Source organism: Rana temporaria, chromosome 3 (genome assembly GCF_905171775.1).
Source record: "Rana temporaria chromosome 3, aRanTem1.1, whole genome shotgun sequence".
Lineage (NCBI taxonomy): Eukaryota > Metazoa > Chordata > Amphibia > Anura > Ranidae > Rana > Rana temporaria.
In genome coordinates, this window is record NC_053491.1 from 485,582,832 (window position 1) to 485,599,128 (window position 16,297).

The 16,297-nt window shown below is 42.8% G+C and overlaps 2 protein-coding genes across 7 annotated transcripts in view; one reads left to right on the forward strand and one right to left on the reverse strand.

The window, feature by feature from the left end:
- Positions 1-4,078: 4,078 nt before the first annotated feature.
- Positions 4,079-16,297, forward strand: part of LOC120933729 (E3 ubiquitin/ISG15 ligase TRIM25-like) — a 22,325-nt gene continuing 10,106 nt past the window's right edge. The window contains exon 1 of one of the 2 annotated variants that reach the window (XM_040347086.1): positions 4,079-4,596. In XM_040347086.1, the coding sequence (XP_040203020.1) occupies positions 4,098-4,596 (499 nt within the window). In that variant the 5' untranslated portion in view covers positions 4,079-4,097. Of the gene's footprint in view, positions 5,788-16,297 lie in introns of those variants that run through there. The other variant, XM_040347085.1, reaches the window with a different exon arrangement.
- Positions 15,241-16,297, reverse strand: part of LOC120933733 (P2X purinoceptor 7-like) — a 48,092-nt gene continuing 47,035 nt past the window's right edge. For 4 of the 5 annotated variants that reach the window (XM_040347104.1, XM_040347105.1, XM_040347101.1 and 1 more), the window contains exon 5: positions 15,241-15,495. In XM_040347104.1, coding sequence (XP_040203038.1) covers positions 15,309-15,495 — 187 coding nt within the window. In that variant the 3' untranslated portion in view covers positions 15,241-15,308. The remainder of the gene's footprint in view (positions 15,496-16,297) is intronic. The other variant, XM_040347102.1, reaches the window with a different exon arrangement.

The window sequence follows — 16,297 nt, forward strand, 5'->3', positions numbered from 1 at the left end:
AACACCGGGTACACGTTAGGAATGTGCTTGAGCGACTTCGAATTCATGGACTGTACGCCAAACCCAATAAATGCGAGTTCGAGCGCTCAAGTATACAGTTCCTGGGACTTATAATCTCGGTAAAAGGCGTTGAGATGGACCCTCAGAAGGTTTCTGCAATTCTTGACTGGCCAGCACCTACAGACCGAAAGGGCGTTCAGCGATTCGTTGGGTTTGCAAATTTTTATAGGAAGTTCATCAAAGCCTTCTCCAACATCATTGCTCCTATAACGGATCTGACTAAACAGTCTGCTCGATTCCGTTGGACACCAGAGGCCCAAACAGCCTTTGAAACTCTGAAGGACTTATTCACTTTGGCATCCATTCTCAGACATCCCGATGCAAGCTTACCATACATTCTCGAAGTGAATGCGTCTGAAACGGCGGTTGGGGCAGTCCTCTCTCAAAGGCAGGGCCCCAAGGCTCTGTTACATCCCGTCGCGTACTTTTCCCGTAAGTTATCTGACGCAGAGAAAAACTATGATGTTGGGGACCGAGAGCTGTTGGCAATAAAAGCCGCTCTGGAGGAGTGGCGGTACCTCCTGGAGGGCGCAGCGCACCCAATTTTGATTTATACGGACCACAAAAATCTTGAGTACTTGAAGGTGGCCAAGAGACAAACCACGCCAGGCCAGGTGGGCACTTTTTTTTACGAGATTTGCATTCCACATCACGTACAGGCCAGGGTCAAAAAATATCAAGCTGGACGCTCTTTCCCGCATGTACGCCAGTTCGGAGTTCCTCAGTCCCTCGGATACTATCCTGTCGTCAGGGAACTTTTTGTTATTGCAAAGAAACTTATTACCCCAAATCAGGCAAGCTTCTGCTGACATTTCTTCTTCATCTAATCTGGACCTACAATCCAGGGACAGGTTGCTATGGCATCAGGATAAGATCTTCGTGCCTGAGGGGCTACGAATGAATGTTTTGGGCTCTTGTCATGATCACAAGCTGGCGGGGCACTTCGGTGTACAAAAGACCTCTGAACTTCTGCAACGCACCTTTTGGTGGCCCCAACTTTTGAAGGACTGCAAGGACTATGTAGAATCGTGCACCACGTGCATTCAAAACAAGGGTAGTAAGCTCAGAGCCTGGGGACTCCTTAAACCTTTACCCGTACCAGAGAGACCATGGAGAAGAATCTCCATGGATTTCATTGTGGAACTTCCTCCGTCAGAGGGCTTCACCACTATCTTTGTGGTAGTGGACAGGCTATCAAAGATGGCACACTTCGTTCCCTTGAAAGGCACACCCTCTGCCCCGGAAACGGCTAAAGTTTTCATCAGAGAAATTGTCAGGCTCCACGGCATTCCGGCGGACATCGTGTCCGATCGTGGGGTACAGTTCACCTCGAGGTTCTGGAGGGCACTCTGCAGTAGTCTCGAGATCGGCCTGTCTTTTTCTTCAGCATACCACCCACAGTCAAATGGGCAGACGGAGAGAACGAATCAGACTCTTGAGCAGTATCTCCGCTGCTTCTCCTCCTTTTCTCAAGAGGATTGGGTGTCCCTGCTGCCCCTGGCGGAGTTCGCTTATAATAATTCCATCCACTCTGCCACCAAACAGTCTCCTTTCTACGCCAACTACGGGTTCCACCCACTGTTCCTGTCCAATTCTGTTCCAGAAAGTACGGTACCCGCCGTCCAAGAGACCCTGGATTTCTTTAACTCAAATAACAGGATCCTGCAGGAAACAATGACTAAAACACAGGAACGCAATAAGGAGATCTTTGACAAGAGAAGAAGGGGAGAACTCAACCTAGAGCCCGGAACCAAAGTTTACCTGTCCACTGTAAATTTAAGACTTGCATGCCCCACGAAAAAATTAGGCCCTAAGTTCGTGGGCCCCTTTGCTGTTAAGAGGAAGATAAATGAGGTAGCCTACGAACTTGACTTACCTGGGACTTTCCGGATCCATCCGGTCTTCCATGTTGCCTTGCTCAAACCAGATGTTCCTAACCCCTTCCCTGAACGAGATACTGGTCCACCAGAACCAGTATTAGACAAACAAAACAAAGACAGCGCCAAAAATATCCAAGTGTAAAATTACACCTGAAAGCATATACAACTGGAAGATTTAAACATATCATGTGTGAAAAATCAACGTTGATTGGCAGCTAAAAGGATATGCACACCAGGAGTGGTGTGAAAGAAAAAAGCAAATCTGAAATATCCTTCAAAGTAGCGCTAAAACAAAGGAGATTATAGGAGTCCCACAATCATGTGAAATGAAAGGTTTATTTAAAACTTGTATGAGTCTCAAAAGCAACAGTGTCCAGATTGTCAGTTCTGTGATGCAACACAGTACAGTGTGAGCTGACCGCTTGTTAATAATCCTTTAAACCAATGAGCACAGAGCTAAAAGTCACTGAAGCGTTCCTGCACAACGCAGACCTCTCCCATAGGTGAAGAGTCTCACAAGTGATGAGCTTGCAACAACAGCTGTGGGTACTGTACCGCTCTCTTACCATAACCTGGAGGGATATATGGGACGTGCAGATAGACAGATGATCCGTCAGCTGTGGAAGGGAGGAAGGACGCTGTCAGACCCCGTGCTCTGTAAGCAGTCGCAGCGCACGCTCCTCTCAGACGAAACAGGACGTCTCACTGACGCTGAGTAGGGGGCGGTGCTGACCTCGCAGAATGCTGGTGCGGGATGGGGTGGAGGATCAGAAGTATGGCTGTAACAAGCCAACAGGGCGGAGAGCTGGATGGATACACAGGCGTTCTGGATCGTGGAATCAGAAGGATTCTGTGTAGTGGTCCATACGGAGATGTTAACTGGCTACACTGGCTGCAGTTAACATCTCCGTATGGCAGCCAGTGTAGCCAGTTAACATCTCCGTATGGACCACTACACAGAATCCTTCTGATTCCACGATGTTGTCCTCCGGGAGCCGGAGGACAACATACATGCCGAAAGACTAATACAATCCTTCAAGGACTCTCATCCTCTGGAGATGTCTCGGTTGGGCATCCGGAGGCTGCCCTTTGGAGGGGGGCAATGTCACGATCTATCTCAGCCACCAGGTGGCGCCAGCGGAGCATCGGCGCACATGGGGCGCGCGCAATCGCGGCAACGGCGCACGGGGGTGCGCGTCCACGGTACCGCGGTGGGCGCGGGCACGCGCACCGGCGGTAATGGCGCACGGGCACGCGCAGGTGCCGATTTGGCGCCAAAACGGGGTATTTAATGTGTCCTGAGATCCTGGCCTCTTGCTGTCCGGTCTACAGCATTCCCCTGAGACTACCTGTACCTGTACCTATCACCCCTGCTTGATCCAGTTCCTGAGACCCGGCTTGTTCCCGTTGTTCCTGTCTTCTGCCTGCCCTCACCTCGGCTTGCTCTGACCATCCCTCTGCCTGATCCTTGGTACCCCGATGTCCGCCTGTTGCTGACCCGGCTGGACGACCTTCCTACCACCTTGGCCTCTCCTGTGCCAGACCGGCTGGTCCTGCTTCTCTCGGTCTTCTGGGACTCTGTGCTGTCTTCTGGGACCTGTTGTTGCCAGACCTTCTGAACACCACATCTTCCGGCTGTACCTGCTGTTCCTGTGCCGCAGCTTCCTGGCGGCTACCTACCTGCCTGCACCTGTCCTCCAGAGACTTCTTCAGACTCCGCAGAAGCTCCATCAAGCCCCTGCATCAGCGTCATCCCTGGCGCTTGTGCGACTCTGCATTCCCGTTCCCCCTGTCTACTCTACCAGGGGTCCCGGGATCAGAGGAGTAACGGCTGCCACTTCCTGCACGTCGGGCTCATCCTCAAGGTACGTGACAGTATAGTGTGAGTAGACTCAGATTCTGTATAAGCACAAAACTATACAGGTTGATGCAGCCATTTCCACCTTTCATCTCTCTACACCCATCTGTCTTTCTTTGCCTTCCTTCTAGAGCTCAGCCATATGATTTATACTATTGTAAGAAAAAAAACTCCCTCCATTGATCCTTGTATCACGTATCCAGCCCAGCCTCACCCTGTGTAGGAGGAAGTGACCCCTCCCAACTGCATTCTTCCTCGGTGGAGACTTTCAGTTTCATTTCTCTCTTCTGCTGTCAGCGATGGCGTCTGCTAATCTGAGTGCTGAGCTGGAATGTTCCGTCTGTCTGAACATTTATACAGATCCTGTAAACCTGAGATGTGGTCACAACTTCTGCCGGGCCTGTATTGATCGTGTGCTGGATACACAGGAGGGGTCTGGAGGATATTCCTGTCCAGAATGCAGAGAGAAGTTTCCAGATCGTCCTGCCCTGCACAGGAACATAACACTACGTAACATAGTGGAGAATTTTCTGTCTGCTCAGCCAGATCAGGAGGAGTCCGGGGTCTTCTGTACTCACTGTGTGGACGCTCCTGTACCTGCTGTTAGATCCTGTCTACACTGCGAGGTTTCTCTGTGTGATAAACACCTGAGAGTCCACAAAAAGTCCCCAGAACACATCTTATGTGACCCCACCTTGTCCATGGAGAGCAGGAAATGCTCCATCCATAAGAAGATCCTGGAGTATTACTGCACTGAGGATGAGACCTGTATCTGTGTGTCCTGCTGTCTGATTGGAGGACACACGGGACATAAGATGGAGTCACTGGATGAGGCTTCTGAGAAGAAGAAGGAGACACTGAGGAATGTTCTGCAGGAACTTCTGACAAAGAGAGAGGAGACGGAGGAAAGAGTCCAGAGTCTGCAGGAACACAGGAGGAAAGTAGAAGAAGAAGCAGCTGGTGACACCGAGAGAGTCACTGTCCTGTTTAGAGATCTCAGGAGACGTCTGGAAGATCTGGAGAAGAGAGTCCTGAGGGAAATCTCCGGGAGGGCAGAGCGGATCTCCATCTCCATCCGGGATCTGGAAATAAAGAAGGAGGAGCTGTCCAGGAAGATGCGTCACATTGAGGAGCTGTGTAACATGACGGATCCACTGACTGTCTTACAGGAATCAGACACAGGTGACTTGTGTGATACTGAGGATGGAGATAATGAGGACAGAGAGAGACATGAGAAGCTCCTCCATGATGGAGGGGGTCTGGAAGTGGCTGGGATATCACACACATTACACACAGGTTTATCTGATATAATAAGAGGGGTAAATGTATACTTCCCTATACAGGGAGCTGCAGACATATTACTGGATGTAAACACAGCTCATAATTATCTCCATATATCAGATGACAGGAAAACTGAATCCTGTTTATATAGTAAACAGAAGCACCTAGAAACACCAGAGAGATTTCAGGATCGTATGCAAGTGATAAGCAGTCAGAGTTTCTCCTTGGGGAGACATTACTGGGAGGTGGATGTCGGGGGATCAGATAAATGGAGAGTTGGGATGTGTTACCCCAGTATAGAGAGGGGAGGAGAGCAGTCAGGGATTGGATGGAATAACAAGTCCTGGGGTTTGCAGAGGTATGATAATAAATATGAGGTGATACATGATAGTAATAAGATCCTCTTACCCACCAATATCTCCAGTACTAGAGTCAGGATAGATCTGGATTATGAGGCCGGGCGGATCTACTTTTATGATCTCTGTGACCCGATCCGACACCTCCACACCTTCACCACCACCTTCACCGAGCCCCTCCATGCTGGGTTACGTGTATGGAGAGGTTGTGTAAAGATATGTGGGGGAATAGAGAGATGTGAGGATTCTGTCCAGCAACTGGTGATGTCACAAGGAGAAGAGATGTGATTGGTGGAATTTTCGGCCAATGGGATAAGGCAGTGGGTGTGGTTTCAGTCAGTGCCCTGCAGGCTTTTCTACTATGAATAGTAATATGTGAGATTTATTTATTTGTCATAGATCACTGTGATTGGATGAAATATATCCAATTACCGGAATAACAGTGAGTAACATGTTGTTATTGGTCAATGAGAAAGAGTGTTCTATCTATCTATCTATCATATTACTCTCTGCAAGGCTTTTTTTCTCAAACACTAGGTGCTGGAACTCAACCACAATGCCCCAAAACCACTCCCCACACCCACACCCTCCAAATCACATGAAATACTGGGTGTAGTCAGTCAAATTTCACAAACAGTAGAAGGGTCTTAAAAGTCATTAAATACCAGGATTGCAATACATGCAGAGTTTAGGGGGGTTACACACAGAGTGCAGATCTGTCACTTGTAAACACAGAAACGGGACTTCTGTGTTTACAAGTGATTGTGGTGAGCAGGAACCAAAGGGTCTGAGCCAGAGGTGGTGGACCTGAGTTCCCCCAAGTTCCTCCTGAAAAAAAGCCCTGACTCTCATTCTTTTTACACAGAAAATTATCACATACTGTATGTTTGACATCAGCTATTTCCCCCCTTCTGTCCCTCTCATATGGAGTCACTCTGGAGGGGCAAAAAAAGGGCATAAACTGCAACCTGTACTACTGAAATTGTTTACCCATTGGCAGCAAGCAATTTTGCTATTTCACTGTGCTTTTCTTAGAGCCCTAAATACATCCCATTGCTTTGAGGCCCCAGTTGGCCTAAAAAAAAAACAAAAAACGTTGTCACTTGTTCACTAAGAACACACCCCGACCCATAGATATTACCCTTTATTACACCCATCACCCCTTTCCTCTGTCAGAGCCCTGAGTCCTAACCCTGTGTAAGCTCCACATTGGATTATGTCAGAGTTTACACAGGATTGATGATGTCACCCCCCTTCTCATTCATGTATCAGTATTCGAGACTGGTGATTGGCCACTCAGGCTCAAACACTGTATTCTGGGAGATGATCAGAAGAATCCCTCATTTTCAGGAAACTGAGGACTTGGCAAGGGCTTTAAGGAAGTAACAACATATTGGGGAACAACAAAGCAGAGTATAAGGGAGTTTGGGGGGATTTTAAGAGAACCTGTCACTTTATCTTTAATGGACAATGTGAGTGGAGTCTCTTTAACACATCTTTGGGCTGGCCTAAGATTGTTTAATCATTATGAATAATATTAGATTATGTAGACAGTCTCATTACTTATTATTAATACATTTACAATGAGTTTGTTCTAGTGATTATTTTATTGTGTGAAGAAATAGAATTTAATAATAGATCTACAAATAGATAGAGATGAAAATCAATGGAAAAATCTTAGAGGAAACATATGAAGAAATGATCCCGAGAATTACTAGTGAAAGAAAAAATGTGATTTATCACTAATATAATAATATTACTATAATAATGTATGATTACTAGAACTGGAATGTGTCCCCAATATAATGTGTCCCCATAGATTGGATCACCAATAGAATTCTATGGGATCACTTTTATAATGGATCCTAATATAATGTATCATTGTGATGGTGTATCTTATAATCACTAGATGTGTCCTGGTGATGGGAGGAGAATTAGGAAAGGAGATGTTAATGTGAATAAAGTTTTTCTCTATTGTACATGTGAAGTGTTGGTGATATAATACAGAAATCATGAAATAGAGATTTATTGGTGAATGTTGTGTGATTTCTGTGGTGCTGATTGGTGTGTGAAGGGTGTTGGGGTGTCAGTGAGGTACAGGGGTCAGGGGGGTTTCAGGGAGGTACAGGAGTCTGCTCTGATGGATCAGTGTGGGTGATTTGGGGTGTCAGAGAGTGGGGGAGGTGCAGGCCTCTTTGCTGATGGATAAATGTGTTGCAAATCAATGTGACCCTAGCAAGTCAGTAATCAGAATGTGACTGTAAATTATAAAACAATGTTAAAGTACAATGGTGGACGTTGAACAATGAACTTGTATTATATAATGTAAGGTGGCACTATAAAGGGCCGATGTTCAGTGACTGTGGAAGCATCACTCTAAAGGGTTAATGTAGGGTGCAGATTAGCTGGGAGTAAAGATGGACAAAAAGTGGGTTTTTTAAACTAGGCGACAGGGGAGGGTCCAGAGGTAGAGATAGTCAGCGCAGAACATATTCCAGAGGGTAGTATTGGGAGCATTAGTGGTAGGTCGACTAAAGCACATAAACCCAAGGTAAGTATAGTAACAAGTCCTAGTTGCAATCTCGGAACGCCCAATAAGAGGATAGTATGCGACCGGTCTAAACTATGTGGCATGTTCACCAATGCCAGGAGCCTGGCGGACAAGATGGGTGAATTAGAGATACTGTTGTACGAGGAGGATTTGGATTCTGTGGGAATTTCAGAGACTTGGTTCAACAGCTCTCCTGATTGTCTGGCAACCATTCAAGGGTATACCCTTTACCGCAGGGATAGGAAGGGGAAAAAAAAGGGTGAGGGGTATGTCTATATATATCAAGAATAATGTACAAGTGAATGTGAGAGATGACATCACTAAGGGAGCTAGGGAGGAGGTGGAATCCTTATGAGTAGAGCTCCAAAGGGATGAAGCTAAGGGGAAAATAATACTGGGGGTATGCTATAGGCCCCCTAAACTGAGGGAAGAGGGGGAGACGGATTTCCTATCACAATTTGGATTAGCAGCAAGGATGGGAAGTGTTATAATGGGTGAAGGGAACCACACATTTGTCTAAGGTTCGCCAGTTCCTAAATGTCTTGCAGGACAATTTTATAGGTCAGATGGTAGACGCACCAACTAGAAATAAAGTGTTACTGGATCTACTGATTACCAACAATACAGACCTGATCACGGATGTGGAAAAACGGGGCAATTTAGGTAACAGCGATCACAGGTCAATTGGCTTCAGTATAAATCACAAACAGGAAAAATAAGGGGAACACAAAGACACTGAATTTCAAAAGAGCCAACTTCCCTAAACTACGAACATTGCTAGAAGGCATGAACTGGGGAAAAATCTTAGGAACAAAGAACACAGAAGAGAGATGGGTTTGCTTTAAGAGTATATTAAATAATGGCATTAGCCAATGCATCACATTGGGTAATACATTTAAAAGAGTAAACAAAAATCCCGGATGGCTTAACTCCAATGTAAAAATGCATATAAAAGCAAAGGAGAAGGCCTTCAAAAAATACAAAGTTGAGGGATCATCATCAGCATTCAGACTTTATAAAGAACGCAACAAGAAATGTAAGGGTGCAATTAAGGTGGATAAGATATAGCAGGAAAGACACATAGCGGAGGAAAGCAAAAAATATCCCAAGAAATTATTTAAGTATGTAAAACAGTAAAACATATTGGCCCCATAATGGAGTAAGGAAATCTTGTTACAAAGGAAGGGGAGATGTCGAAGGTATTGAATTCATTCTTCTCCTCATGAGAGAATTGGGGGGCTTCGGTAACCAAAACTGCAGTGTCTATCCTCATGACACATCACAGGAAGCACCTTCTTGGTTAACAGAGGACAGACTTAACATTAGACTTAACATTAATAAATCACTGGGACCAAACAGCTTGCACCCGAGGGTACTTAGGGAACTCAAAGTCAAGTAATTGCCAGACCTTTGTTCCTAATTTTTACTGACAAGTCTACTGACTGGAATGGTACCAGCCGATTGGAGAAAAGCCAATGTAGCACCAATATTTAAAAAAGGGCCCAAAATACATCCCTGGGAATTACAGACCAGTTAGCCTAACATCAATAGTATGCAAGCTCTTGGAGGGGATGATAAGGGACTATATATATATATAGCTATAAATATATATATATATATATATATATATATATATATATATATATATATATATATATATATATATATATATATATATAGTTTTAGTAATGAGAATGGTATCATTAGCATTAATCAGCATGGATTCATGAAGAATCGTTCTTGCCAAACCAATCTATTAACCTTCTATGAGGAGGTGAGTTGCCATCTAGATAAAGGAAGGCCCGTAGACGTGTGGTGTATCTGGATTTTGCAAAAGTATTTGACACAGTTCCCCATAAACGTCTAATGTACAAAGTAAGGACCATACGGTGAGTACATGGATTGAAAACTGACTACAAGGGCAAGTTCAGAGGGTGGTGATAAATGGGGAGTATTCGGAATGGTCAGGGGTGGGTAGTGGGGTCCCCAAGGGTTCTGTGCGGGGACCAATCCTATTTAATTTGTTCATAAACGACCTGAAGGATGGGATAAATGGCTCAATCTCTGTATTTACAGACAATACTAAGCTAAGCAGGGCAATAACTTCTCTGCATGATGTGGAAGCCTTGCAAAAATATCTGAACAAATGTAGAAATAAGAGGTTTAGCCTTAAACTAAGTAGAGGGTTCTTTAACGGGGAGCACCGATTTTTCAAAGCCAGGCACCCCTACCGTAGACTCCCATGTTAAACAGTTATTTCTCCGGTGAATTAAGGGACCCGGTACCGGCCGGTCGTAGGTCCCCTGGACCCAGAACTTGGCACATATACCCCTTTTTCTACTCTACAAGTGTGCAAAGTTCGTTGTCTGGGGAGCACCAATTTTTCAAACCTGGACACCCCTTCTATAGACTCCCATGTTAAACGTCAGTCTAGTCATGGGCACAGTGAGGCATGGACACAGTGAGGCACTCAGATGGACACCCTAGGCTTATACTGGAGTCAATACGTTTCCCTATTTTTTTGTGGTAAAATTCAATGCCTCGTCAAATATTCGGGTCGGCTTACACTTGAGTATATACGGTAATAGTGTCTACAAAATAGGGGATAGTTTTATGGCATTTTTTATTAGTATTTTTTTTTACCAGTTATGGTGGCGATCAGCGATTTTTATCGTGACTGCGACATTATGGTGGACACATCGGACACTTTTGACGCCATTTTGGGACCATTGTCATTTTTTACAGCGGTCGGTGCTATACAAATACACAGATTACTGTGAAAAGGACACTGACAGTGAAGGGGTTAACCTGTAGGGGGCACTGAAGGGGTTAAGTGTGACCTAGGGAGTAGGTCTGGGGAAAAAAAATGATTTTTTCCATAGGACCGGGGGGCCCAGAGGACTAGGCCGAAGCTGCAGCCTTTTCCCAGGATCACGGCGAGCTGCAGGCAGGATTTTTTTAGGGGAGGCCGCAGCTTCAGCCTAGTCCGTGGCCTTTTCCTAGGATCGCGCCGAGCTGCGGGCAGGATTTTTTAAGCGAGGCCGTGGCTTTGGCCTAGTCCGTGGCCTTTTCCCAGGATTGCGGCGGACTAGGCCAAAGCCGCGGCCTCGTCCAAAAAATCCTGCTCGCAGCGATCCTGGGAAAAGCCAAGCTGCCTTTCCCAGGATCACGGTGAGCAGGTTTTTTTTGGGTGAAGGTGTAGTGTCCATCAGATAAAAAACTTGATTCGAATCGTGAATCGAGACACCTGCATTTCATGCATTGTCCACAATTGTATTGGTTCCTCAATTGGAAAAGGACATGAAACATCTCACTTTTTTTTTTGTCAGGCTGGTGTTATAGAAAAAAAAACGTATCACAGTAGACAAAAAAAAATTGTTTTTTTCGTTTCCGCTCCATTGTTTTTTTTTCGGAAATTTGGAAATTCAACTTTTCAAATTTGCCATCTTCGAATTTTATATTTTCGAATTTTGCAATTTTGAATTTTCGAATTTGTTAAAAAGCAAATTCGGAACTAACTGAATTGCACATGTCTAGATCACAGTAGGATTCTAAAATATCGTCCAAAAAATAATAAAATTATCGAATTGATTCTATGGATGCCCGAACATCCTGTTTTTAAAGATGGATATCTCGGTAACGGCAGCAGCTGCTGCCACAACCGAGGTATCCATCTCTTCAGTGGGCGGTGGTGTACACGATAACGGCGGTCTCCGTGGCGGATTCACTGCGAGATCGCCGTTATCGGTGGAGGGAGAGGGCCCCCCCTCCCGCACCCTCCGCCGCTTACCCGAGCCGTCGGTAGCGGCGGTCTCTGGAGAGGAGACCGATCTGTGTCTCTTGTACATAGAGACACAGATCGGTCACCCCCCCAGTCACCCCCCCCTCCACCTACAGTTAGAACACTAAGCAGGGATACATTTAACCCCTTCCTCACCCCCTAGTGTTAACCCCTTCAATGCCAGTCACATTTATACTGTAATTAGTGCATATTTATAGCACTGATCGCAGTATAAATGTGAATGGTGCCAAAAATGTGTCCGATGTGTCTGCCATAACGTCGCAGTCCCATTAAAAATCGCAGATTGCCGCCATTTCTAGTAAAAAAAAATAATTAAACAAAAATAATTCTGTCCCCTATTTTGTAAGCGCTATAACTTTTGCGCAAACCAGTCGCTTATTTTTATTTTTTTATTTTTTTACCAAAAATATGTAGAAGAATACGTATCGGCCTAAACTGAGAAAAAAAAATGTTTTTTTTTTTTTTAAATTGGGATATTTATTATAGCAAGAAGTAAAAAATATTGTATTTTTTTCAAAATTGTCTCACTTTTTTGTTTATAGCGCAAAAAATAAAAACCGCACAGGCGATCAAATACCACCAAAAGAAAGCTCTACTTGTGGGGAAAAAAGGACGTCAATTTTGTTTGGGAGCCACGTCGCACGACCGCGCAATTGTTAGTTAAAGCGATGCAGTGCCGAAAGCTGAAATTTCACCTGGGCAGGAGGGGGGTATATGTGCCCAGTAAGCAAGTGGTTAAAGAAACATTTTTTTTTTGTCATTTGAAAAAATGACAGTTTCAATTTTTTTTTCTTTTTTTTGCATTTAAGCCTAAATATAAGATCTGAGGTCTTTTTGACCCCAGATCTTATATTGAAGAGGAACTGTCATGCTTTTTTCTATTACAAGGGATGTTTACGTTCCTTGTAATAGGAATAAAAGTGATACATTTTTTTTTATTTCAGTGTAAAAAATTATTAACTAAATAAAAATAAATAAGAAAGCACCCCGTCCCGACGAGCTCGCGCACAGAAGCGAACGCATACGCGAGTAGCGCCCGCATATGAAAACGGTGTTCAAACCACACAAGTGAGGTATCGCTGCGATCGTTAGAGCGAGAGCAATAATTCTAGCCCTAGACCTTCTCTGTAACTCAAAAAATGCAACCTGTAGAATTTTGTAAACGTCGCCTATCGAGATTTTTAAGGGTAAAAGTTTGACGTCATTCCACGAGCGGGCGCAATTTTTAATATATTTTTTTAGTAATTAATGTATATCTAAAATATTAGTAATGTAATTTTTCAAGCGCATAATTTTTTTGGGGAAAAAAATAGATGTATATCTAAAATTATATATATATATATATATATATATATATATATATATATATATATATATATATATATTTTTAGTAATGTATATCTAATTACAATTTTTTTTTATATAATATATATATATATATATATATATATATATATATATATATATATATATATATATATATATATATATATATATATATATATTTATATATTAGTAATTTGGTATACAGTACTAAAAAATGATATAGATTATATATATTTAGTAAAGTATAGCTAATTACTAAACACAAAGTGCGGCGGTCGGGAAGCATAAAAAAAAAAAAAAACTTGGGATTTGTGATTTTTTACATTAATTGATAATATTTTTTACTTTACCGCCATTTTAAATATTACAAATAAAATGTACCATTTAAAAAAAATAAAAAAATATTTTTGGTATAACAAATCTTTTTTTATTGAATAAAAGACAAAATACAGTTATTGTAAAATGAAGGAAAAAAAAAAAAAAAACAGTAACATATCAAAATACTGCTTTAACCACTTCCATACCGCACCAAATGACGTCCGCAGGAACCCTTTGTCTTTCAGAGTGGACGTCATATGACGTCCACCGCTTCTCACTGCTCCTGCGGCCGTTTGGGGGCCCCTATCGCGGCGATCGGGGGCGAGGCGTGTCCCTCGGACACAGCCCATCCCCGATCCGGAGCCGTTCCTGTGTTTTTTTCCCCTTATGTGACCGGCTGTATTCCATCACAGCCGGTCACATTGCCTCCATCTGTCTCGCACACCGCTGGCGCGAGGCGATCGGGGACGAGGCTCGTCCCTTGGACATAGCCCAGCCCCGATCAGGGTAAAGAGCCAATGAAATTTGGCTCTTTACCACGTGACCGGCTGTGTCCAATCACAGCCGGTCACAAGTGTAAACAAAGCAGACTGTAACTGCTGTTGCTGTGTCTTTCTCCTCACACACCGATCCTGTGTGAGGAGAAATCAGAAACAGTGAGTTACAGTGTTGCAATTGTAAAAGTGTCACCTACTGTGCCCATATTGTCCCCCCCTGGAATAAAGAGTACCTGTCACCCTACATCAACAGTACCAGAGTACCTGTCCCCCCCCCCCCATCAATTACCTGAGTACCTGTCACCCCACCATAAAAAGTACCTGAGTACCTGTCACCCACCCCGAAAATATGTAGAAGAATACGTATCGGTCTAAACTGAAAAAAAAAAAGTAAAAAAAAAAAAAAATGATATTTATTAAATCAAAAAGTAAAAAATATTGGCCTGGATTCAGGTACGCTTTTTTTACGGAGGCGCAGGGCAACGTTTTTGCCCTGCGCCCCCGCAAAATTTACTGCGCTGCCCTTGATTCACGGAGCAGTAGCTCCGTAAATGGCGTGGGCGCGCCGGCAAAATGCCCGGCGTAAGCGTGGCAATTTAAATGATCCCGTAGGGGGCGGGAATCATTTAAATTAGGCGCGTTCCCGCGCCGATCGTAGAGCGCATGCTCCGTCGGGAAACTTTCCCGACGTGCATTGCGGCAAATGACGTCGCAAGGACGTCATTTGCTTCAAAGTGAACGGCGTCCAGCGGCATTCACGAATCACTTACGCAAACTACGTAAATTTGAAATTTCGCGACGCGGGAACGACGGGTATACGTAACATTGGCTGCCCCTGCTAATAGCAGGGGCAGCCTTACGCGAAAAACGCCGTACGTAAACGCAGGGCTCGCGCAACGTTGTGAATCGGCGTTAGTATGCAATTTGCATACTATACGCTGAGCACAACGGGAACGCCACCTAGCGGCCATCGCAAGAATGCAGCCTAAGATATGCGGGCATAAGAGCCTTATGCCGCGCATATCTTAGGCTGCAGTCGGCGTAACGAGGTTCCTGAATCAGGAGCATTCGTTACGCCGGGGCAAGTAAGCAATTGTGCTGTGTAACTATGGTTACACAGGCGCAATTGCTTCTTGAATCCAGGCCATTGTGTTTTTTTTTCAAAATTGACGCTTTCTTTTGTTTATAGCGCAAAAAATAAAAACCGCAGAGGTGATCAAATACCACCAAAAGAAATCTCTATTTGTGAGAAAAAAAAGGGTGTAAATTTTGTTTGGGAGCCACGTCGCACGACCGCGCAATTGTCAAAGTGCGACAGCGCTGAAAACTAAAAATTGGTCTGGGCAGGAAGGGGGTGAAAATGCCCGGTATTGAAGTGGTTAATGAAATGCCATCTCAGATGCATCATAGTCTTCTGAATAAATGAAGTTGACGTATTTGCCGCCAGGATCTGGAAAAAGTTCTCGCACAACTTTCACCGCACATGATGGGATCACCGCGTGCTTCTTCCCATAAAAACCGTAGATCCATGCAATGAAAGTACGATACGCAGTTTTCCTTAATCGCCTTAAAAATAAAAAATAAATAAAATTAATACATATATTAACCACTTCAGGCCAATTCTGACACTTCTATTCTACATGTAAAAAAAAAAAAAAATCATAATTTTTTGCTCGAAAATTACATAGAACCCCCAAACACTATATATGTTTTTTTTATTTCTAGCAGAGACCCTAGAGAATACAATGGCAGTCATTGCAACTTTTTATCTCTTGTTTTGCATAATGTGAAAGATGAAGTTATGCCGAGTAAATAGATTAATGTATATCTAAAATATATATATATATCATTTTTAGTTATGTATGTATGTATGTATGTATGTATGTATGTATGTATGTATGTATGTATATGTGTATGTGTGTATATATATATATATATATATATATATATATATATATATATATATATATATATATATATATACACAATATATTTTTGTAATGTATATCTAAAATATTAGTAATGTAATTTTTCAAGCGCATAATTTTCTTGGGAAAAAAAATAGATTAATGTATATCTAATATATATATATATATATATATATATATATATATATATATATATATATATATATATATATTTTTTTAGTAATGTATATCTAATTACAATTGTTTATATATATATATATATATATATATATATATATATATATATATATATATATATATATATATATATATATATATATATATATATATATATATATATATATATATTAGTAATTTGGTATACAGTACTAAAAAATTATATAGATTACTAAATATATATATATATATATATATATATATATATATATGTATAAAGTATA